Genomic DNA, 25,087 nt, shown 5'->3' with positions numbered 1-25,087 from the left:
TATCCTTCGCGCATGCGCAGTCGTGAAGATTTTCTTTCCCGCCCTAGCGTCCAGCTCGGGCCTCAACTACGTCCGCATTTACTGCATAAATCAGAGCGGACCCGTTGTTCGACTCCACTTTTCTTCAAAGCTCACGCAGTATGAAGACAAGAAGTTCCAGTGGTGCTCGCGTCTGACCCTCCTGCCAGACCGGCTACATCTGCCGCCGGCCCTTCACCCCCGCTGCGGGACCTGCCTCGGCGCCGTTCTCGCCGGCCAGGCTCTCACCCGGCACGCCTCCTGCCAGTTTTGCGCCCGCCTGTCATCTAAAGAGCTAACTGACAGGCGGAAGCTCTTCTGGTCTTGCCAGGCTTGCGGGGGCAGGAACGGGAGCAAGGCAGACAGACGGAAACAACCGGCGACACCCTGGATCTGCGGGCGGACGGCGTCCTTCGACGAGCATGAGTCCGCTGGCTCTGTTCTCTCGGACGGCGCCGCCGTTACCGGTCTTTTTTTTCCCCTCCTTACCCTTAGGAGGAATTGGGCCTGGAGACGGCGATCGACGCTCTCCCACGGAGCTCTCTCCGTCTCCCGAACGGCCAGGGGCACCGCCGAGCGGCCTTCCCCTTTGTCTCAGACGGCCCCAGCCTCCACCGCCAAAGCTCTCCTCGCTGATCTGCCGGGGAGGCAGAGGACGGCGGCAGAGCGGAGAGGCGTAGCACTCCCGATGGAGCTGCCAGCCCCCGCTTGCGGCCTTTTTGAGCGGGGATGTTAAGCTCCGGAGCCGCCCCCTTCACGGGCCCCACTCTGACTGCGCTTCACAGAGCTTCGGCCGGGTGGCTTTCTCCCAGCCTGGGAAACTGAAGGCTCCCGTCTCTCGCTACGCCCCGTTCACTCGGGCTCAAGGCGACACGGCTGCGGGGTTTCCCAGGGGCTGGCAGCACAAACAACGTAGCCCACCGCCATCCTCACCCGGATTACGGTGCCCACGGTGGCGCTGTCCAGGGTCATGGCTTGGCAGACTGGCCCAGTGAAACACCTGGTTCCACATGCCTCAGCTGACCGCGGCAGTTGAAGCTAGGTTGGCGTCGTACGGCCCCTTAGCTTCAGAGGGGCTTTTTCGGCACGGTACCCTCCGCAGCAACAGCCGGCACCACTCGGCCGGCGGGCTGCACGAGGTCGGAGACCCTGAAGAGCGGCCCCACCTGGTCCGATCCGCTTCCCGAGCACCAGCAAGCAGCAACGACGGTGGCTATGACGGGACGGGATCGTCTGTCTTCGGCTGAGAGTTGGAAACACAACGGCATGTTAGAGGGCCACTACCTCCCATCTTAACAGTCGTTTTTTCCCCTCAACCAAACAGCCCTTGTTTGCTCTGAACAACGCGCTGATATGACAGTCGTTCCCCACACAAGCACACAGGTAACCGCTGCCGCATGCGGAGCGCCACAGCTCCCTCGTTATGCCGGCAGCGGGAATCGCGCCCACCCATTGTGGATGACGCCGCTCAATCAACCCCCTCCCCACGGCGATGCCGGCGGGACGAGGGACACGTTAAGAGAAAAGAAAGAAAAAGGAGAAGGCCGAACAGCCCCTGTTTGCTCTAAACAAGACGCTGTTATGACAGTCGCTCCCCACACAAGCACACACCAAGCTGTCGCCGCGAGCGGGGCGCCATTGCGTCCCCGCTGCGCAGACAGCGGAAATGAGCGTCCACCCACGGTGGACGATGACGCTTGTCCACCCACCTCCCCACGGCGATGCCGGCGGGGCGGGGGTCGGGTTAACCCAGTGACCGCTCCCGCCCCACACGGCGGCGACCGGCTACTGCCCTTTCGAAAAAGCCCTACCATGGGCTGGGCGACGCGACGCGATCACTCGTCTCGCCCAGCGGCGGGATGGTCTCTGCGCTCCCTGCCTGCCATGTCGGTGAACAACACTCAGACATGTGCTCGCCCGCTGTCAGAGTGCAGCGCGGCATGGATTGGCTTGACTCACATGGACTCGTGGATGTCAAAGCTGATAACACGGGGTTACACACTCCAGTTCGCCTCCCCCCCACCCCACCCCCTTTCGCGGGTGTGTTGGAGACGGCGGTCTCATCCCTGGCAGAGTCAGACGCAATGACGTCAGAGCTAGAAGGGTTGCTGACGAGCGGAGCTACTTCCCGCGTCACTCCAGGGGAGGAAAACGAGGGTTTTTACTCTCGCTATTTTTCTCACCCCAAAGAAGTCTGGAGGACTGCGTCCCATGCTCGACCTGTCAAAATTCAACCGATATGTCATGGAGCGCCCCTTCCACTTGCTCACCATCAGGCACGTGTTGGAATGTATTGAAAGCCAAACAGTTCAAATACACGTGAATTCTCACACGTAAACAACACGTAAACAAGCGAAACAACGTGCAACACGCGCAACAACGCGCAAAATACACGTAAACCACGCGTCAATTTTTCACACGTTAACACACGTTCGTACAAACCGAAATTACGCGTAACGACGCGTTAAAACGACAACGGTAGACACCGGTGTTCGTATTCTTTTTTGCCTTTTTCTTTCCTTAGGGTGCGTCCTCTCTTTCTGTCGTGTTGGTTACTTCTGCCGGTGGGGGTGCTCCTCTACTTCTCTTTTTTCGTTCTTATTCCTTTTTTGGTAGCTTTTTTTTATCATTTGTTACTTCTTCTCTTACCTATCTAATTATTATTCTTTTTTTGTTTTAGCTTTGAAAAGTCAATTGATTCACTTAAATTATTCTTTCTCCATACTTTGTCTTACCCATTAATTCTCAAAATGATATATTTTGAAATATGTAGTTTATACTTTTTTTCTCTATTACTCTTTTTATCTTCTTTAGAGTTCCTTCCTATATTTTCCTTATGCTTGATTTTCTGTCTGTTTTTCGCACCCCTTTTCGTGTCTTCTTTCTATATTTCTTTCCTATTGTATGATGTTGTTCTAGTCTGCCTGACTGTATACTGTCACTTTTCTCATCCCTCACCCCAACCCCACCATCAAACACGCCTACAAACCTGGTCTGTCCGAGGTCCCCTAAATGGGTTTTTCCTCTCACTATCTAATTTAAAGGCTGGAACCACCAATTTGAAAACGGCAAAAGTTATAAGACTGTGACATTTATAGACCTGAATGGTAGAATCCATTCATTACAAACTCAATCTAGCATTCGCATTTTCGCGGGTAATGTGAAGGGTTCCAAGCGCTTAGGATTGTGGGTAGTGTAGTTTTTCTCCTTAAGATACTGACTAAACATGTAATTCTTAGCACAAGTTTGATTTTATTTGGACTTCTCACTTTTACAGAAACATAAATTTTCGTTACAGCTTGTGATCAGTCTGCCTTGGATGGTTTACACATTATGGCTGATAATAACAATGCTTGTAGAAATGCATGTTGAGTTTCGGCTGTAGGCTAGATAACCATACTTTGCAAACCAGAAGAAATACCAACCCAAGACCACATTTCATCAAAACTGGATCGTTTAACAGAAATACACCAACATCTTTTCTTTTTGTTAAAGTAGATCATTTAGATACATAGTAATTCATATGTTGGCTGTACTATATATTGTGTATATCCAGTAGATATATATTTTTAAAACCATAGATATTTACAAAACAGAAAAAACTACAACTGTGGTGAGGATTTTTACCAAAGCACATGGCGTGTCTGTAGGGAACTGTAGTTTAAACATATAATAGTGTTTTTCATTGAAAGTTGAAAATATTGAATTAATTTATGGAGTTTAATATACAGATAAACTTTTGTGTAATTAGATTGCATATACGATCTTTAACTTTTTTTTGTATGATACAGCTGCAAATAATTATTTGAACACTTGAGAAAATCAATGTTATATTTGGAACAGTAGCCTTTGTTTGCAGTTCCAGAGGTCAAACGTTTCCTGTAGTTTTTCACCAAGTGCACACACTGCAAAAGGGTTTGGCCCACTCCTCACCCAGATCTTCTCGATCAGTCAGGTTTCTGGGCTGTCGCTGAGAAACACGGAGTTTGAGCTCCCTCCAAAGATCTATTGGGTTTAGGTCTGGAGACTGCGCCACGCCAGAACCATGATATGCTCATCCAGAGCCACTCCTTGGTTTTCCTGGCTGTGTGCTTGGGTCTTTGTCATGTTGGAAGACCCAGCCTTGACCCATCTTCAATGCTCTAACTGAGGAAGGAGGTTGGTCCCCAAAATTTCCCAATCCATGGCCCTGGTCCTCCTCTCCTTAATACAGTGCAGTCGCCCTGTCCCTTGTGCAGAAAAACAACCAAACCATGATGCTACCACCCCATTAGGATAAAAAGGAGTGGAGGTGGACATTTTGAGACAGACTAACAGGTCTTTGAGGGTCAGAATTCTAGTTGATAGACAGGTGTTCAAATACTTATTGCAGCTGTATCATACAAATAAATAGTTAAAAATCTAACATTGGGATTTCTGGATTTTTTTTTTTAGATTAGTCTCTTACAGGGACATGCACCTACGATGACATTTCAGTACCCTCCATAATTTCTAAGTGAGAGAACTTGCAAAATAGCGGGTGTTCAAATACTTATTTCTTCACTGTACATTGCACATATGTGACATTACCTGATTAGCCATTTTTCACTTTAACGATTAGATTTTCAATGATGACACCGTTGTGTTCACCATCCCGAATACCCAGTATATATTTAGAATTCTACACTATTCAACCTCTATTTACCAAAATATAAGGTATTTTGCCGGGACAGTTGAAACACTTTTTTTTTAAACGTAATTTACAAAGTGGTCACATCACACTGAAAGCTAATATTTTGTCAGTAGCAACCTACACCTGTCATCTGTCAAATACAGTTTAATTTTTAGCTTTGAACAAATCTGTTGAGTTATTACAGCAAGAGTGGGACGTGCGTAATGTTTCATTTGTCCCTCCTGGATTAGACGAATTAAACAGTTTAAGCCACATCCCACAACTTCCCACAATTCTAATATTTTACTGTATATCATGGATACTACTTCCAAGAGGTGTTATTATAGATAGATTGTTGCAGGGCTATACGTCTCTGTGAATGTCTGTTAATAACTAATTGCCGTCATCCTGAAGCGCGTATGAAGCGGTTATTGAAATATCATGCACTAACATGATTCTGAAATTTTTATAGCTAGAATAGTAGGGTTTTCCATTTATATCATGTTTCTATTGTGGAAAATGTCGTTTTCACAAGGTTTTTACATGAGTTATACCATTGGACATAAAAATAACGCGCCCCAGCCCTTCAGTCTCCATAGGATAACATGGGAAAACTCGACCCCCCCCCTACCTGGTGGGCTGAAATATATTTTCATCTTTGTAATATAACTATCATTATTATAATTATCATAAAAAATAATTTATAATTGAGTAGTAAATTCATTGAATTTAAATTGATATTTTTTTTAAAAAGCTAAACCAAAAAAGAAGAAATAATAATTTATAATTGAATAGTAAATTCATTGAATTTAAATTGATTGCTAAACCAAAAAAGAAGAAATGAGAAAGAAAGAAGTGAGGATCCTTGATGTTGAATATTGGCAGGCGACCCCCTCCCCAGGCTTACAGAAATGGTTTAACCCTACTGCTCAGCAGCCAATGGGAGCTTAGGACGCTCACCCATTCAAACTGGAGAAGTGACCAAATGGCTCAAATTCACATGAAATGAACACGTAAACAACACGTTGTCTACGCGTTGTCTACGTGTTGTTAACGCGTCGTTTACGCGTAATTTACGTGTTGTTTACGTGTATTTTACGTGTTGTTAACGTGTGAAAATCGACGCGTTGTTTACGTGTATTTTGCGCGTTGTTTGCACGTTGTTTGCGCGTTGTTTACGTGTTGTTTACGTGTTGTTTACGTGTTGTTTACGTGTGAAAATTCACGTGTATTTGGACTGTTTGGCTTTCCATAGGAATGTGTGCGCCACGACAAATGGTTTACACCCGTGGATCTGAAAGACGCTTACTTTCACATCCAAATCATTCCCAGGCACAGGAAATTCCTCCGCTTCTCCTTCCAAGGGGACTCACTAGCCCTCCGCACCTTTTCCAAGTGCATGGAAACGGCGCTCCAGCCGCTACGGGAGAGGGGCATCAGAGTCCTCCTTTATTTGGACGATCTACTCATTCTAGCCCCCTCTCGGGAGCAAGCGGCGCTGCACACTATGGAGGTTCTGCAGCACCTGCAAACGCTGGGTTTTGCCATAAATGGGAAGAAGAGCGCCCTTGTCCCCGCACAATCGGTAGTTTGCCTGGGCGTAGACATGAACTCGATCAGCATGAGAGCCAGGCTGTCAGCACCGAGGCAGGAAGCCCTGACTTCCCTGTTGTCCCGCTTCAGGCCGCGCACGACAGTGTCAGCGCTGTCAGTTATGTGTCTCTTGGGCATGATGTCCGCGGCACACGGGGTCCCCCTGGGTCTCCTCCACATGAGAAAAGTCCAGAGGTGGTTTCACCGCCAGCGGCTCGATCATTCGCCACATACGGGAATGCTGTCCATCCCTCATTCCCTCCAATCAGACCTGGCATACTGGGGGAACCCCCAAGCTGTCTTCGGGGTTCCCCTGGGCGAGTGACATCATATGTGACGGTGTACAGACGCGTCCCTCATGGCTGGGGGGGAATGTGCGAGTCACAGGTGGTGGGAGGGGCCTGGCCTCCTCCCCCTCTCCCTCACTGCCTGGAGCTGTCCACGGTGTTGAAGGTGTTGAAACACTTTTCACCAGTGGTGACGGGGAGGTATGTTGTAGTAAGGACGGACAACATCATGGCGGCGGCATTCATAAACCGCCAGGGCGGCATACGCTCAGCCCGGCTGTTAGAAATAGCCAGGCGCCTCCTGCTGTGGGCGCACAGCCACCTGCTGTCTCCCAAGGCAGTGTATATCCCCGGGATTTTGAACCGGGCGGCCGACTTGATGTCGAGGGGGGGGCCCTCCCACAACGAGTGGAGATTGAATCCCACTATCGTTCAAACGTTATGGAGCAGGTTCGGGGAAGCGGAGGTGGATCTGTTCGCTTCACGAGAGAACACACAGTGCACACTGTGGTTTTTCCTTGAGCGCGCGGGACAACCCTCCCCTCGGCGTAGACGCCTTCTCCCACAAACCCTGGCCCAAAACCCTCCTATATGCTTTTCCCCCGGTCCCTCTGATCCCTCGCCTCCTGGAGCGCGTCCAGGAGGAGGATCTGTTAATTGTTCTGGTGGCACCGGAGCGCACGAGCGCGTCCTGGTTCCAAACCCTCGTTCAGCTGCTGGTGGCTCCCCCCCGGCAGATTCCGTGGCGGGGAGACGCACTATCGCAGCTGAACGGTGCGATCTGTCATCCCCCAGTGATAAATCAGAGACTGTGGGGCTGGTTGCTGAGCGGGAGCGCTTACAGAGATTAGGCTTGCCCCCCGCCGTGGTACGCGCCATCCAGGGCTCCAGAGCCCCCTCTACCATAGCAGGCTACGCAGGGCGCTGGTCTGCCTTCCAGCGTTGGTGCACAGAGAGGGACGCAGATCCCACATCGTGTCCCCTACTTCTCGTGCTGGAGTACTACAAATCTGGTGGATAATGATTTGGCTCCGTTACAGTCAAAGCATACGCAGCAGCCATCTCATCCTGTCACGAAGGTTTCGGTGAGAGGACAGTTTTTGCGCATCCCTGGTGAAGCGTTTCCTGAAGGGGGTTAGGCGTAAAAACCGGCTGTTCGCCCCTCGCCCCCAATGGGACCTAGCTTGGTGCTGGGCTCTGGGGCAGCCCCCCTTTGAGCCTTTGGCACAGGCTTCGCTCAGATGCTGTCGTTAGACAAGCACTTCTCTTGCCCTAACGTCGGCCAAAATAGTGAGTGATTTATGTGCACTGTCAGTTTCTCCGTCCTGCCTCTCCATTAGAGGGGACGGGAGCGCCGCCACCTACAGCCAAATCCCTCCTTCACACCGAAGACTTTATCTAGTTCTTTTCGGTCGGGGTGGTTTTCCCGAGGGTTTTTTTCCCCACCTCACGCTACGGTGCGGAGGAGGCTTCCCACCGGTTGTGTCGGTGCGCGCTCTGTCACAATACGTTTTACGCACGGCAAAATCAGGAAAACTAGCAGCTGTTTGTGCATTATAGAGAACACTCAAGGTTCAGCCCTCTCAAAACAGCGTCGTCTCGCTGGCTGTGCGAGGCTATTACCCAGGCTTATAGCTCGGAAGGGAAAGAGCCCCCCCCCAAGACATTAGGGGTCATTCTACGAGGGCTCTGTCGGCGTCTGCGGCTCTATTTAAAGGCATGGCAGTAGCCGACATTTGCGCGGCAGTTCTTGGGCTTCTCCGTGCCCCTTCATCCGCTTTATCTGCGAGATATGTCTGAATCTTCCATATCATGCGGTTCTGTCCACAGTCAGTGACGAGTAATGCCGCGCTGAATGTGCTTAAAAAAAAAAAAAAAAAAAAAAAAAAAAGCGGATGCCTTGTTTGTCGCCAATCTCTTACGCCTAGTGGCTGCAATGACCTGCTCTGCTGTCTCACCCTCCTGTATCTGGGTATTTCTGTGAGACACAGTCTTATCTATACGTTGTCATAATCATGTTGCATGCATGGAGGTAATCATGTCTCTCCGTTGCATGCGCGACAGGATCAATCAGCTCACCCCCCTTAATCATTGTACTACTGCATTCATATTGGGGCCTCATGAACCTTTCCGGCACGCCATTGCAGGGCAGGCTTTGTCAGAAGAATGACTCTGACTAGCTCTGTACACCTGTTGCGGGGGCAATGTGGTGTATGTTTGGCTTGTGGACCTTGTGCCGCAGGTGGCATTGACTACATCAGCTTCGCCCTAACCCAATAGCGTAGCCCTTAGAGGGCGAAGCCTATACGAAATAGAACGTTAGTTACTTTGGTAACTCCAGATTCTATTGTATAGGCGTAGCCCCTTAAGGTCCGGGCCACCTGCCCTAGAACATTAGTTGAAGAAAAAGCTGATGTTTTGGGAGTCGAACAACGGGTCCGCTCTGTATTTATGCAGTAAAGGCCCTTAGAGGGCTACGCCTATACTAATAGAATCTGGAGTTACCAAAGTAACTAACGATACATACCCTGTAAGAATGATACAATATCAAAAAAGGCTACAAAAAAAAATCTATTTATCACCCAATACAGGAATTTCCCTGCTTTCAAAAAAGAAAAGAAAAGAAAAAAAAAAATTCCAGTCTCTCTGGTCTCCCTTGATCAACTCTTTCACTTAGTCGGGTTGGGTGCTTGCAGCATCGGTTGTGGGGTGGCTGCTGTCCCTTTTCTTTGGGGGGCGATGGGGGTGTGTGGGTGAGGTTGCGGATCTGGCTGGGGGATTGTCATCCCTGTTTCTCCCGTGTTCTCACTATGCAGGTTGGATTCCTTCTCTATGGTGTCTATTTGTGTGGTGTTTGTGTCCCTGTCCCGCCCGGTGACAATCATGAATAATAAAACAGACAACGGAGTAAATTAAAACTCACTTGTTAAAGTAAAATCTGTTTGGCACAAGGTATTCAGCTCCTCATACTGTATACCAGGCAGCACAGGTAAAATAAATAAAATAAATACAATATCAATATGTTAAATCACTGTCTGTCCATGTGTAAGACAAACTAAGTGTGAAAAGCAAATGTCCAACTTGTTTTGTGAATGTTCACTTGTTTCCAATTTACATGTGCCACGCTTTAAAAAAAAAAAAATAAATAAATAAATAACTGGATCAAGTTATTTTTCAGGTCTTGTGCAGGAACAGCAAATACACAAAACATTTACTTCACAACATTATATTTATTTATTTTTAACAATAGCAAAGTCATCTCACAGAGATTACTTTAAATTACACAGAATGCAATCGGACCATAGAATTAAGGACATTGACAACTGTTACAAAATTATTTACAACACTTTGAATAGTGCAAAACCACACAAATACCGCCCTCATCATTGAGATTCTTGCATTGCAAGTCCATTCAAGGACAGTGGATGTGTGTGCTGCCCTCTGGTGGGACATTATAAGAACTGACAGTACTGTATGGGACATGCTGACAATAACCTTTGCTGAAAATAGGAATATGAGTCTCTTTAAACAGGATGTAGCAAAAGTAAACCTCAACGCTACACCTTGACAAGAACAGCGTTGACAACAAGAGTTGAGATGTGGCGTGGATATGCATTGTTAGGTTAGTTTAAAAAAAGTGTCATGGGGAGGGACAAGCATTCCGAAAAGCTGAATACTGTCAAGTAGTAAAGTCAAGTGAATCTCAATGACAAGTAGTGTTCTTTCTCAAAAGGGACATTTGCGAAATCACCAAAGCTAACATGTAAAAAATATGATCCCCATCACTAGCACGAGACTTTGAAATGACAAAGTAAAAGATAAAGACCTAAAACCACGTGGCAGGTAGTGCCCACCACCCCTGAGTGAAAAAAACATCTTTTTTTTAATAAAAAGGTCTTAGCACCGTCCTATACCACAAAACGGCAGCTTTGACATTTCTTCTCAGTTTCGATTGTGACAGGCACAACACATATATATATTTTTTTTAAAGTGCGCTCGCTCGATTGAACTGCTCCTTTCACTCAAATCTTTTTGTTTTGCTTTTTTTCTTACACAATTTGTTATCCACAAGCACCAAGCTCCATTTAAAAACGGCAGAAAAAGATAAATTACATTTTGCCATGCATAATAATTTGTTGCATATTGAAATTTCGTCTCGGGACCACTTGTTTTGCGGATGAAAACGAGGGACCTTAGCGTAAGTGTGGCTGCAAATTCTCCTCTTCAGGCAACGAGTGAGAATGCATATACAGTATCAGTCAGGAGTGTCAATATTGACACATTCATGAACATTAGAAATACATTACTGGTGCTACTTGAAATAACCTGAACATTTGAGAAATGCCACTTGGTATTCAAGAGGCCTGTCAGAGAAAGAAAGAAGTCCGTACTCGTAACAACGAGGTCAGACTTGTAGACAGAACATCAGACATCTGAAACTGACTCTTGAAGACCAAAGTGGAAAAGCCATACACAAAAACCTATTGATGACTCTGAGATAACCTCCTTGTGTCCTATTGTTATCACATTTTTGTGCATTGATGATGCATTCATCCACAGTTGAGACTGGAGGGAAAATAACCTTTGAACATTGATCATCAATGGGGTTGAATCAAGCCAAAACACGAGGAAAGTAATATTACAATAATTGCTGATTGGTGAAAGAGAGAAAGGCTAAGACCATCAGGAGAGTATCACGCCTCCATGGGCTGATCTGATTTTGAGGTTTCAGCTATCATCATTTCAACCCACACTTGATCAGAAAGATAAGAACCATTCGGAGAGCAGTAACCGACAGAACTTAAGGACCAAGACGGATTTGGAAATTCCGCTGTTGGCTGGGTAAATAAGAGATAGAAAGTCACTTTAAAATCCTCCTTGTGCACCCATGCTAAAGACGTGCACTGTGTGCATCTTTGGTTACGCATAGCACTACGTGTCTGGTGTTGAGGTGCAATAATAAGCACTACAGCAGGCTAATGGCTGATTGGTATAGCCCTGTTCAGACCGCATGCTCAGGGAGAGGAGTCTGTGTGAAGGACGATGGATAACATGACTTCACAGATGTGGAACAGTTTCTGTCAACCTGGCCAGTGAGGAACATTGTTAAGTTGGAGCCGTTTGGCTTTGGTTTCAACGACAGACACGCTGCAACCAGGCAGGGTGTGTATGGATTTTGGTTTGGATGTGTGACTAAATCGTGGCATGTCCATTTGTCTACTGCACTAGGAGCAAGTATAGCCCTTCAAGTTAACAAAATGCCTCTAAAATTGCACAGGTTGGCCATTTTTCCTCTAGCTGACAGCACAGGCCATGTTGGGAGCACAGTCTGGAGTACATTCAATTTCTACCGCTGCGTTCTGCTGGAAAAGGTTGAAGTAATCCTCCAATCACAAGTAAACCAATCTCTCCTTCAGTCACTGAGTGTTATGTGTCTTGATACCTATGGAAAGACAAGAGGGAACCAGTTGAGTGGCATATTGAAAAGCAAACTAACAACACGTGCTAGGCATCAAGGCTACGCCCATTACAGGAATTAATTGAACCCGTTTTCTTGAAAGAGAACGCAACAATATAAGAGTAAAAGGGATAATGTAGATATATTCTGCAAACATGTGTAACATTCCTGATTCCTAAGCCTCAATGAGGTCAACAGGATATGTTTTTATCTTGTGAAACTAAGATTAGTTTGTCATGGGGAATAAAGAATTAAAAAGAAGTCACTCTTCTGTTTTTTTACTTGTATCTTAGTAAATACACAACACTGACCACCAAGTGGCAGTAATGTGTAATGAGTGAGGACCATCTGGGCACAAATAAGGCTGAATTTACTGAATTTGTCTTAATAATGGCTGAGTGTAGCTGTGAGGCAGAACTTCTGTACTGAGTAAATAGAATCTGTTCATTTCAATGTTATCTCTTTTGCAGCCAACCTATAAGGCGGGTGTTTATATTAAGAGAAAGACTTCTTACCCGCTCTGTAAAGTGAACTCAGACAGCGCCCCTAGAGATGTCAGCTGTTCTTCCAGGGCCACGATACGTAAGCCAATGTAGCCAGAAGACAACAGCAGCAGCACAACCCTGTAACAAACAAAACAATTAGTCACATGTATTGCCTTTTTCATGCTTACGTATTCACTGTGATAAAGGTCAATGATTTTTGCTGATAGCAGATACATAGAGAACTAATAACAGCTCAACACTTGGTTAATGCCTATATTTTTTATAGTCTTTTCAAATGGCATCAAAAGCACTGCATATCAGACTTAAATATCAATTAACTGCACTGTCAATAAAACATTACCTTTCACAACACTGAAGGCCTACTTATTGTAAGCAGGCAAAGAAAAATAAGGGGTCTCATCCTTAATGGGTTGAAATATAGTTTAAGCAGTCCCTCCATGATTTTGTGGCCTTTTTTTGAGATTGCTGCAGCCCAAAATGCCTAAGCTTTTGAAAAAAAATTCAATAAAAGTTGCAATGTTTTTTGTAGGTTTATTGCAATGAAGTTGTGGGAGAAAGTTGCAAAAAAAGATTAGATTTTTTTGTATAGTTCTTTAAAATTAAAAAGGAAACCATTTTTGAGGAGAATAAAATTACTGTAGGCTGAGTTTTCTCTGTAACCTTACCAATGAGGCTTAGGATGCTGAAAATGAAAATGGCTGATGGATTTAAGACAATATAAAAAAAAAAAATTATTGAATGAATCAAATTTGAACATCTCTGTCAGTAGCTTGTTGATCTTTACATTGTTAGTTTCCTATCCTAGGACACATACGGTTTAATAAAACCACATATTGGACTTTAACTTATCATTGCACTAGCATAGCTGTCTTCAATTTAGGTCATCCTCTATGTCTCATCTCCGGTTTTTCGTACATGCACCGTGTGTGTGTGTGTGTGTGTGTGTGTGTGTGTGTGTGTGTGTGTGTGTGTGTGTGTGTGTGTGTGTCAGTTGCAGGAGGAACAGAGCAGCCCCGCCCGCTGGAGAAAGCCAACAGGATTGAAACAGCAGCGGCTTTCAGAGTGAAAAATTACTACAGCATACAATGATATTAAAATGTTCACAGGTTTTCAGGACGGTCTGAAATGTTTTGCGCCGTGTTTCGCTGTATATTTTGTTGGTGAATGTGAGATATTTGAGTCACACGCGTCTCTTCTTGATATGTGAAACAAGGAAATGAGGGACTGTTTAAGGGACTGCTGTACATTTCTTATGCCAATGATCAAAAACTGGTTTGCAAAAAAAAAATTTCAAGCTTGGATATTCTAATGCGTAATGAGACTCTACAAGATCACCTTGTTCTTTACTACGAGACTTCAAGAGTGAGAAGCACATTGAAAGAAGCACATAGGAAAGGTAAGATAAGGCATTGGATTGAGGAAGAAGGGTTGCAAAGATAGAGAGCAGAAGATAGAACACATTAAAGAGAGGAAGTGCTACTCACAAAATCAAATAAATAAAGAGTAGAGTGTTGAGGGTGTCGGCCTCTCTCTGAACCAGCAGGGATTTGGCCTTTTCCGTTACGTTCCAAACCCACGATCCACCTGAACCTGGAAAATGAAAAGCAAACCTAGCATGATTATCAATGCTCCCATGTTGGAAGGGTGTAACTTACGTACATACAGTACATGCATATTAAAAGACATGACTGCAGAGAGCGAGATGCATAATGAAGCTAGGAGCAAACAGAGAAATTATCCTAATATCATCAAAACCCTTATGGTTAGAAAGGAAATTATGGGCTTCTTTGAAACTGCAATATTAAAATATAGACAGCTTTCAACTAATACTTTTAAAAATTATAATTGCACGCATCTGCTGTCTATCTGGGAATTAAATGTTTTATTACAGGCCCCTAAAGGGCCTAAAATGACGACCAGTTGTCTTCTCTACCAACTACTTTGATAAATAAACCAACCAACCACAGTCAAGAGTTTAGCGGAGCAGGATTTAGCTGGCAACTAACTGTAGTCTGTAAGCATGTCTCACCTGATACTGACAGCTCCTCAAAGGATGAGCTGTCACTCTGTTGCCTGTTTAGGTTCCCAAAAGCTGGGACATTCTCTTTAGGCACTGCCTCTGAAGAAGGGAGCGATGGGAGAAGAAAAAAAAAAATTAAAAAAAATCAAGGTTAGCCTGCTATTAAACCTTGGACTTTGCACGTCAACTGGCTCGAACAGACATGAGAGCGAGGGATAATGGCACCAAAACAAACTGACACCAGTTTTTGGTCCAGCTACGCACGGCTGATGTCATAAGGATTATCATGACCATCAACTTCCCAAAAGGATTCTGGCAGACACTTCCATGCATCATGGGTTACTTAGAAATATTGTTTAGATTTCTTAATCATGCAAGATGATTCTAAGTAAAAAGGTAACAGTTGTTACATTAACAACTAGGTTTGCCGTTTTGCATGGAAACACTATGGAAAGGACTCTAACCTCTGTGTGGTCCGTGTAGAGGCTGGTCCTGTAAAGATTGGGACTCAGAGCCATCACATTGGTCGAAGCTGTTGTCAAGACTGGACTCGCTGGAGTTCTGTTGAGATACGAGAGCCAGGAACACCATCACAAACTGGTCTATTCCATAATACATCCATATCCACAATGTTGTACTTGCAGGGACATCATGTCCTCCTATAAAATGTTATCTTTGAGCCCTGTGACAATATCACACTACATGTTTGCAATATTGAGAAAATATCTCTTACCTCAAGTTTGCACTTATCAAAGCTGTTCTCAGTCGAGGAGAAGACAGGGCTACTATTTGTGCTGCCATCCTGTAACAGAGACAAATGTTTAGACTTCTAGATGTATTAAAACTTAAACTTTTGAAAAGTAACTTATCATAAACTTAGTTCTGGTGAATGGATTTGATAGTCTGCATGCTCACACTTGTCTTTAGTCAAATATAAATAAATTGTTTAGAGATGCGCAATAAGGTGACAACAGCAGGGTTTCTGCCCTCTTTCCACTGTAAAACTAAATACATTTCCAGAATTGCCTTTTTTGTAATATTTGGTTTTCCTTCAATTTTCTTTTATCGCAGTTACTATTGCAGACCTTCTAAATGTCTTAAAACTATGTAACATTTGACCTGAGTGACTCACCTCTAGCTGAGGAGATACTGAGCGCAGCAGCTGATAACATGATTCTCTGTTCCGCAGTGACACAAAAAGGTACTGAACGTTGAGAGGGAATATAAAAAAAATTAGCCATTGATTAAATTACATCTAAAGCTGACATTTGACTTCTCAAGTGTTTACTAAGATGCCTGTGTGGGGCTGTAGGTGAGAAACTGACCTTGTCTCCTTCTGTGGTGCGAATCGACAAGGCGTTGGGTACCAGTAAAGCTGTGTTCTGCTTCTTCACTATGTGGATACAGGAAACTGGAATAACTACCTGCAAGAAGAGACAGCCACAAACAGAAAAAGGTTAGGAAAAGTGGACTATAATATATTTGTGATGAAGGGGGGCTATTTTAATTCCAAAGGCCAAGGGAACTGTATCAGGATGCATAGTATCCTGGATCCATGAAATAACTGGCCTTTAAAAATAAAAATCTGCCTGCCTCTATGGGAATTTAACATAGGGGTGTGTATACTTATGCCTCCTGCATTTATGTATTTACAATGCATTATTCTTTCAAAAAGAAAACTGGTGTCCTTAAAAAGGTTGGATTTTCCCTTTTTCTTTTTTTAAATTAAGGCATTAAGATCAATTTCCAAAAGATGTTTTTTTTTGTATTTCTCTTTTTAAATCAACTTTTCTCTCTCTCTCTCTCTCTCTCTGGCAGAGCTGCAGCCTACCTTTGTGTTCTTGAGCAGAACTGAGGAGTAGAAACAGGCATTGGTGTCAGTGATGTACAGTCGACCATGGTAGGGCACTTCCTTCTGCAGGGCACAGATGTATGCTGGGAGAGGAAAGGAAGACATCTTTAGTTTTATGTGGTTCATTCATTTTTTTATTTATTCTTCTGACATCCACCTTGTTCTGTACAGCACCTCGTGCAACTGTTGGTTGCATTTTGAAAGTGATTTATATATAAATTGTGATTAATTGATTTATTTCCCCTTTCAAGTTTGGTTTGTGTACCTACCATGTATCAAGTCTTCACTCTGGGAAATTTCTGGAAACAACTTGTGGAATGTCTTGTTGTGCTTTATGAAACTCTAAAAGAGAAAAAACAATTCAAGCAAAAATCCAGACACTTCAGCAGAGCAGCTTTCACCCAACAACATTATGGTGCACTAAAAGTACCACACAGGTCTGTACTTCCACCTGAAGTATGATGATGATACTTCAAATGTTTAAATGAAAAAAATGTGGACTTACACTTTGTGTGCCAGTGCCCTCCGTCCTCTCAAAGCCTCTGCTTTCATCAAATGTCTGCGACCTGTAGAGAAAAAGAACAACTGTCAATTAGAGCCCACCCAATATCGGTATTGGCATTTATAATGGCCAATAAAAATAAAATATATATATACTTTTTTTAATATTTATTCATCAGAATCATTTATAATGACAAATAAATTATTCTGATAAATGAATATTAAAAAACAAACAAAAAAAACAGAGTCAACTATGTTATGAAGGTTGGTAATGCATAGTTTCTCCACCAGAGGGCACTCTACAATGTCCCTGTTTGCAACACTGACTTTTTTTGTCACTGTGTTTTTGTTCAAAGGACTTTACAACTGTTACAAAAATCTTAAGTTTGTATTTTTATACATTTTGTTTATCAGAACTTTTATATATGTTGTTGTACCTCTGTTCTGTTGTGACAATACAACACATTTTTAATCACAATACTGAATAGTGAATAGTGAATAGTGAGAACTCATAAAGACAAATAACTAATGTTAGGGAAATCTGTTTTGTTATGCGTTTTTTTTAAATATATTTTGGCCGATTAATCAGAGTATCGGATTTTTAAATAACCAAATATTTGTATCAGCCTTAAAAATCCTTTATCGGTCAGGCTCTAATGCTAATTAGAAAAGGAAGTCTGTGGCTTCAGCAGTTTTATGCGAGAAGATACAATTTATAGAATTATCAATTTATAATTTATTTATATAATTTAGTGTAAAAAGGAATAGTTCCATATTTGCTTTGTAAATACAGTATGTTTTATTAGACTATGGGTGGCAGGGCTGGAAACTGCAACAGTAAAGTAAGGCAGTGTTCATCATGCCCACCTCAGAAAATTCTAGTATTTTTAAAAGGCCTTTTTCTTGACTGAACTTTGGTTAGTGTTTATGTTCCTCAATCCAAAATGATGTTGAAAGTGGCTGGGTAATCACATTGTCACGTAGGCAGCAGTTGGGGATGAATATCACTCTTCATACCAACACAAATCTAGCTGAAACATTTGAATCATGTGAGAAGACAGTCAGTGTACAAAGCTGGGCAGTCATGAGTGTGTCACGACTGAACACAAGCTGAGAGTTGGGTCTTGTGATACGTGTTGAGAATAGCCTGCGCATCTCCACTTATTTCTGTCATTTGCATTTCAAGACTGAGAAAAAGTATTTGAAGTAAGACTTCATAAGAGTCTGTGAGGTTTATCACTTACATTTCAGTTTTTAAAACAATTTTAAATTGGAAATACGTGTGAAAGTAAGACCTTCTCTTGGCTGACTGTTTGAATCTGAATGTAGATTGGTGTTTTCATAAGTGGTTCATCATGGATCTATGAATACTAAAACTTTGGCACTCACAGAGAAGTAATAAAGAACAGTATTTATCTCTGAGTGACAGAGTTTTGTTTCCCTTGATCTTTGTCGCCGCCATGCACCCAATTCATGTCTGAGATTTTGTGTTCTGAAGGCTACTTCATGCATCTGCAAAAATAGCACTTGTGTGTGCTTGTAAAGGATTATATTCAAAGACATCTAAGAGTTTTAAGGCCTTATTTTTTGATCATTTTAGTCATTGATTTTTTTGTTGTTGCATTTTGTATAACTCCCACTCGTTTCCCATCAGTCCGACCTGATGTCTACTTGCCTTGTGATGATTTTGTGCTGTTGCTGGATGTCGAGCTGGGACGCCTCCATGCTCATGGCTTTCCTGCTCTTCAACTTCTTAATGCTGCCATTGCTTGAGCTGCTCCTGCTTTTTTTCACTTTGGCTGGCAGCCCACCACCACTGCTCTCTACTGGGTAGCTGCTGGACATTGGGAAAAAAAGAATTGAATTAAAAAACATGCAATATATTGTTTTACAATAATTTCCTTGTGTACGTACAATGGGCATGGGGAATTTTTCTAAGGAGACTAAAAGAAAGGATATTACAAAACAAACGGCACAATTACACCCACTGATAAAACTTTACTTCTGTGGAAAACATTACTTTCAAAAATACTACATGACTAACAGCCAAAAACATGATCACAGATGATGAAGACCTAGATCATGAGAACATATTAAAGTAAGACAGGAGGAAGTCAGTGTAGGAGATACACCAGCCACCATCTGATTAAACCTAGATCTATTACTGTCAAAGATGCCTGTAACAATCTCCTGTACTCTACAGAGGGCCATCATCTAGCACCAAAGACCAGTCATTAAACAGGTCTTAGTAACTTATCACTCCACTGCTACTCAAATGAAAAGCCTATGTGATGACTGGACTGACAATTGGCAGACAATGGGCTTATCTTTATGGTGTGTTCGGAAAGATTACACACTTCCAAATCAGTAGTACTGCTATATGTTGCGTCAGCGCTCTGGTTCTGGCTCTACAGGTGCAGTTACTGGTTGCTTTACAAGCTCATGCACCAAAATTGACAAGGCAAATATGCCATTTCAGTAAACTGTAAAAACAAACCGGCCTGTAAAAAGGAAGGTTGCAGGATTTACTAGTGCCAATGCACTCTTTAAAGGCCATGACCTGTCCTTGACCAGGAACTAAGAAGCCACCAATCCATTGATAGATTGAAAGAGTTTGCTGAAATCTAATGACACAATCTAAACCTGCAAATCATATTAACAATGACAATACAGGAAGAATATGAGACTACACAAGACAAAACAACTGTTAGAGGGAAGCTTCCAATTCACGTTATAAAAACAAAACAAAAACATCTTCAACTACTAAAGACAAACAACAAAGACCACCTTACCTGGTCAATTTAAATCGCTTTGATGAGCGAAAACTCATATACCCACCGACAGTAGGCATTTCCTTTTCTTAGAGAACAAAATCCCAACTCCAAAATGTTTTGTTATGTCTAAGCTATGTTTCACACCATCAAAGCTGAGAAACACCGAAAAAGATTTGTATAGTTCTCTCTGTTTTAAATGTGTGGTCCAAAATGACTTGTTGCCCTAGTTAAGTCAAGGTTTCCTTTGCCACATCCTGCCAGAAAAACAAAACCTGGTGCTGTACTGCAGCGTGAATGTGCTTGTATGAGGAAGCAACTTTGTGATGAGAATGGTGTGACACTCCGTAAAGGGTTACGTCAAACTCAGCCACTCCCACACACCCACACCCACCAACATTTACATTACATGTCATGTCACTTAGCGGACGCTTTAATCCAAAGCAACTTCCAATTACGTACTTTCAACCCTGAAGGTGTTAACTCCAGACAAGTAGTAAGTGCATAATCTTGTTGGTATTTGTTCTGGTGGGGCAAAGCACCGGCAGAGACTTTATAAAAAAGCTTGGCGTGTTATTGAAAGAGTAAAATACTTGTGAGGTGCTCAAACTGGCCCAATCTAGGAGTGGTATGTTATCCGTCTCCCCTCAGGCAATGAAGGAGATGGCAGAACAACCCAACACAACCTCAAATCTTCCTTAAAAGACACTCAGGGTGGTAAGAAGTTCAAAAGAAATCATTTGAAAAAAGTGACAGACTCATCAACTGGCAGCATAATAAAAAAAATAGGCTACTTAAGAGTGCATAGGCCGTTGTACTGCCTAAGTCCTGCACATTATTAAAAGATTAAATGAGTTGGGTTGATGAGGAGTTGCTACTATCTTTTATCCCATCAGTTATCCCTGGACAATGTATGTAATGCATCAAATGAGTGAGTGGAGAAGGTCAAAGAGAAAGAGAAAAAGAAAAACAGTGGGTGGCATCTTCACACTTCAGTTGGATGCCAAACCTGTAACAAGTCGTGACTGTCTGATTATGAAATTGCGACCAGCAACACTTCCTTATATCAGTAAAAAAAGAGCTTTTAAAAAACATTGAAGAAGTAGTTTCCTGCTTGTGTAGTGGGATCTATTTACATTCTTAAGTGTCATGAAAGGTTATGCCTGTTAGATATTAATCATGTTAAGTCCTATATTCTAAAATAGAAATAATTATTAGTATAACTTATAATATATACTTTACTTGGAATGGGGTGTCAGCTAAATGGTGTTTGCAGCTGCTACCGTGGTCCTACTCAACGCCCTGCACAGCTACTAATTATTTCTAGTCAAAGTTCTATTATCTTTATTGTTACCATAATTGCCACTGTTCATCATACCTGCTATCCTTATTACGAATTATATTTCTCTATATCTGTGTCAGTGTCTCTGTGTCCGAAGCGGCAGGGGAAGATGGCCTACCACCAAGAGTCAGGGTCTGTCCGAGGTTTCTGCCCGTCTTTCTTGCCACTGTCCCACCAAATGTTTGCTCTTAGTATGAAATTGTTGTTTCTTTGTAAATTGTAAAGTAGGTCTAGACCTACTCTATCTGTAAAGTGTTATGATTTGACACTCTAAATACAATTGAATGAATTTAAAAATAACAAAAGGCAATACTAAATCAGCTTAGTAAACTTTGGAACAGGTGAGCTACTATGGCTGGTGTTTAGATAAAGCCAACACACCGTGAGAACTATTTTATTGCTCACTCAAAACCTTTTAAAGTGGCTGGCAGGGCAATATAGGCAGTATTTAAAGACTATTTACGGTTTGAATTTCTCAACAACTTCCTCTCTTTACTCTTGACTAACTCTAACCATTAACAGGGTCATGTTGAAGCGGCTTCCCGTAACACTCCTCGGTTCTTTCAGATGGATGTCCTTTAAATTTAAGAAGCACTCAGCTTTAGGTTAAGGGTGGCAATTCTTCTACATATTCTGGAATTTTAATTGAATTTCTTGGTAATATTGTCACAGTAAACTCCCTGCACTACTCTGACGACCCTCAGACTGGGATTATCTTTACCCTCATAACCATGCCGTTTGTGTCAAAACACACACAGACAGTCTGGCAGTCAGCCAATCAATGATACTGTTTATTTTTATTGCAAAGGTTCCGAGAAACACTGTCTTATAGAATATAATGATCTAAGATCCGAAGTGAAACAAAAAGGAAAGTCAGCCTATTATTACTAGGCAGAACCCTTTTAACCTATAAAAGTGTTCAAGGCCACAGCCATTAAGGGTGAACAGGTGCGTGACATTAACCAGTGTGATCACCAAAAGGTTAAAGCATGGGGAAAAAACGTTTTACAAAATTAACTATGCACTATTTACAAGGCTTGAGGCAGCCTGCCTCAATTGGGTGTGTTACGGGCAGTCAGAGGCCTTGACCTCTGACCTAATTACTTCTTGGAACACATACCACCTGGGCTGACACAATCAACATTAGTCATAGCTGTAGCGCCATGCCTGACATTTCAAAGCAGGCATAGGCACATCAAATTCTCTGGACATGCATGACTTATAGGAGGCGTATTTATCTAGACTTTCTTCAGAGTGGTGGTGGTGGGGGTGGGGCTACAGAACAGCAACCTTACATTAGACATGTTCTGTGAAATAGAAGATTACTGACAAACATAAATCCATGTCTTGATCTACATTTCTTCAGGTATCATCTTAAAGACCAGAGAAATCACTTCATCACAGAGGCAAACTGGATGTTGATCACATTTTTTCAGTACTGATATGAAACTGATGACAACATGATAGAAGTCCAACAAAACTATTTTTCCAAAGTTTTTCACAGTGGGAATACAAAACATGTAGCCATCCTTTGGTTAAGTGTTCTCCCTATTTTAAAACAAATGATAAGCCTACATTTCCTCAATGTTGCTTAAGTTTGCCCTTCCTTATCTGAGACGGGCTGAGAAGTACAGGCTGAGATCAGAAATTGGATCTGCGTGCTCGCCTTACCTTTCCAGATCCTCAGAGCAATGAGCGTCGGCCACAGCACCCTGTTGGTTCAGCAAGCCTTTCTCTCTCTCCATAACCAACTGACTTGTCCCTTCACGTTTTCCACGATCTCTAAAAGCATGTAGCCACCACTGGTCCAGGCAGCCAAATGAGTATGGCAGTTGTATCTTTTGCACTTAGACCCTGATCACTGAGCCAAAACATAAGAGTGTAAAGGTCTGTTTTACTGCACATTTTAAAACACCAAAGAGCACAACATGAAGATAGTGCCAGAAACACACAGCAGGAACGTAAAAAATAAAGAGGGTGTGAAAAGAATAACTAAAAGACTGGTCGGGGTTCAAGCCTGAAATGCTCTCCCGAGCTTTGTCCTTTCTCAGTCTAGATGTAATGGAAAACAGCTACAACAGTAGGGGGTAGACGGTGGCAATGTGGGGGTGAGAGAAACAGTGCTAGGTTATTCTTAGTTTAGAAGGCCAATCAACAAAATTCAATAGCCTGTTTTCAATGACAACAGGAAGATGGCTTTAAAAGCAGCCAGTGCAATGTGCATGACAATAGCTAGCACACACTCTTTGTGGATGATGTAAATGGAGCCATCACACACGAGAATATTTGTGTTTGACTGGAGGGGCATTGGTAGAAAAGCAAAGAATAATTTATAATGAAAAGCAGCAGATCAACATTGTACACTATGTACTGTAAATGTAACTGAGCCATGTCTCATTCACAAACCTCAGCTGAGTGCTGCAGTTAAATAGGCCGTTTCTATAGCTATTAAATCACTATTCAGGAAACTCGAGATAACGTCCAACTGCACTCTAGACATCAGTTCAAATTTAGCCACTATATATCACCCGTTAACTCTCCTGTCTCACCAACACCTGCCATGCTTTCACTATACAACTCATTGTCGAGCTGCAAGATGAACGCGGTTAAACATACATTTTGCCATAATCCAAATGGCACAATTTTGTTCCTTGCAACAGCCGTGTGACTATTTCCCTGAAAATAGTATATCCAGCTGTTTTTTTTGCTGCCTCCAGAATCATTTTCTAATTTGCCTCCTGGCTGTGGCAACATGCCAAGGATAAAAAACAACACACCTTCGACGTTCTGTGTGTGTGTGTATCACGTTAGGTCATGTCAGTTTTCCTGGTATGACGAACAGCCACGGCTCACCTCACGCATGAGATACTAATCTGCAATGGAAAAAGGAGGACGGGGCACCGCGGACGAGTCGAGAAGCTACCATTAATGGAAAAATGCCATTAAACACTCAGTGTTGGATTGCAGACTATGAGATGTCTAAAGTTTAATAGGCCACTTTTTTATCCTGGCCCAGAAATGACCGTTTCTATTCAATGATTATAGCTCTTTAATATTAAAAAAATAAATCACCGGTAAATTATTAAGCTAAATCTACACTGGACTTATAAATTAACGTTTAAATTCACTGGAAACTAGTTTGGACTGACATGGCAACTGATTTCTCAAGCACAGGACATCCAGCTGACAAAATAACTCTTCTGGGTATAGAATTAGGATGCTTTTACTTGCTTTCCCGCGATGGGAAAGATAATCCCAGGAGTCCTGCTGCAGACGTCAGCTCTTTACTGCTAGTGCCCTTTATACAAAATTGCTTCCGTTTATGCCTATGCAAAGTTTTCCGACAGGCAAGATTACTGCTCCAACAACATGAGCCCCAGGTGTAAATGTGAGGCTGACAAAAGTTTTACATCCATGTAATCTCCATGAGATCAGAGAATTTGCGAAACCAGATAGTGTTAGAGCACCATCTTCTGGAGAGCCGTGGACCATTTTTGTCATGTCGTGAACGGCCGATTCCCCCTCATCCAATCAAAACCATTATAATCCCCCCCCCCCCAAAAGAAAAGCAGCTGTGCTTCATTGAGCCCAATGGGATAATTATTTTATTTAAAGTTGAGAGTCCTAATCTGTGATAATCTGGTTTAGTTTTCTGTTGTTATTTCACCTACTTTAAAATCTGAAATTGACAAATAATTTCCAAAATGAAAGACAACCCAAAATATTATTCTGGTTTGGACTGAAAGGGATTCTGTGTGTGCATACATACATGCACAGACATGTGCATGTGTGTGAGCTTCAATAGAGCAGTCAGGAAGGGTTAGGAAGCGAGCCAGTGGTCATGGCAAAATAACATGCCTTCTGTGGCGCCCGGCCAGACCTCAGGCTGCTGAAAAACTGTCTATGCATGTGTGCCAAACGGAATAGAACGAGTCTGTGTACATGTGTTACAGAACAACTGTGTGTGAGTGGGAAGTCATGCGGCCTTGTGCACTCAGCATCACACGCCACTTCCTCTGTGCTAAATGGACACAGAGAGGGTCTTTCTTCAAGGCAACTCAAGAGTACTTTCAGCTACCAGGCATGTG

At 43.0% G+C, this 25,087-nt stretch overlaps 1 protein-coding gene and 1 pseudogene across 12 annotated transcripts in view; one reads left to right on the top strand and one right to left on the bottom strand.

Annotated features, from left to right (window-relative positions):
* The first annotated feature begins 6,679 nt into the window (after nt 1–6,679).
* LOC116695766 (uncharacterized) lies at nt 6,680–7,951 on the top strand (annotated as a pseudogene).
* Nucleotides 7,952–9,786: 1,835 nt separating this feature from the next.
* The window catches only part of si:zfos-943e10.1 (GRAM domain-containing protein 2B), an 18,300-nt gene continuing 2,999 nt past the window's right edge, over nt 9,787–25,087 (bottom strand). The window contains exons 1-13 of one of the 12 annotated variants that reach the window (XM_032526191.1): nt 22,671–22,880; nt 18,562–18,723; nt 16,891–16,951; nt 16,655–16,727; nt 16,365–16,468; nt 15,859–15,957; nt 15,666–15,737; nt 15,267–15,335; nt 14,998–15,094; nt 14,543–14,632; nt 13,998–14,103; nt 12,523–12,630; nt 9,787–11,992 (exon numbers count right to left, since the gene is read on the bottom strand). In XM_032526191.1, coding sequence (XP_032382082.1) covers nt 11,977–11,992; nt 12,523–12,630; nt 13,998–14,103; nt 14,543–14,632; nt 14,998–15,094; nt 15,267–15,335; nt 15,666–15,737; nt 15,859–15,957; nt 16,365–16,468; nt 16,655–16,727; nt 16,891–16,951; nt 18,562–18,723; nt 22,671–22,744 — 1,131 coding nt within the window. In that variant the 5' untranslated portion in view covers nt 22,745–22,880 and the 3' untranslated portion in view covers nt 9,787–11,976. Of the gene's footprint in view, nt 11,993–12,522; nt 12,631–13,997; nt 14,104–14,542; nt 14,633–14,997; nt 15,095–15,266; nt 15,336–15,665; nt 15,738–15,858; nt 15,958–16,364; nt 16,469–16,654; nt 16,728–16,890; nt 16,952–18,546; nt 18,724–19,678; nt 19,966–22,670; nt 22,881–25,087 lie in introns of those variants that run through there. The other 11 variants (XM_032526187.1, XM_032526189.1, XM_032526194.1 and 8 more) reach the window with 11 other exon arrangements.

Source organism: Etheostoma spectabile, chromosome 9 (assembly GCF_008692095.1).
Source record: "Etheostoma spectabile isolate EspeVRDwgs_2016 chromosome 9, UIUC_Espe_1.0, whole genome shotgun sequence".
Lineage (NCBI taxonomy): Eukaryota > Metazoa > Chordata > Actinopteri > Perciformes > Percidae > Etheostoma > Etheostoma spectabile.
This window is presented reverse-complemented; position numbering and strand designations above follow the sequence as displayed.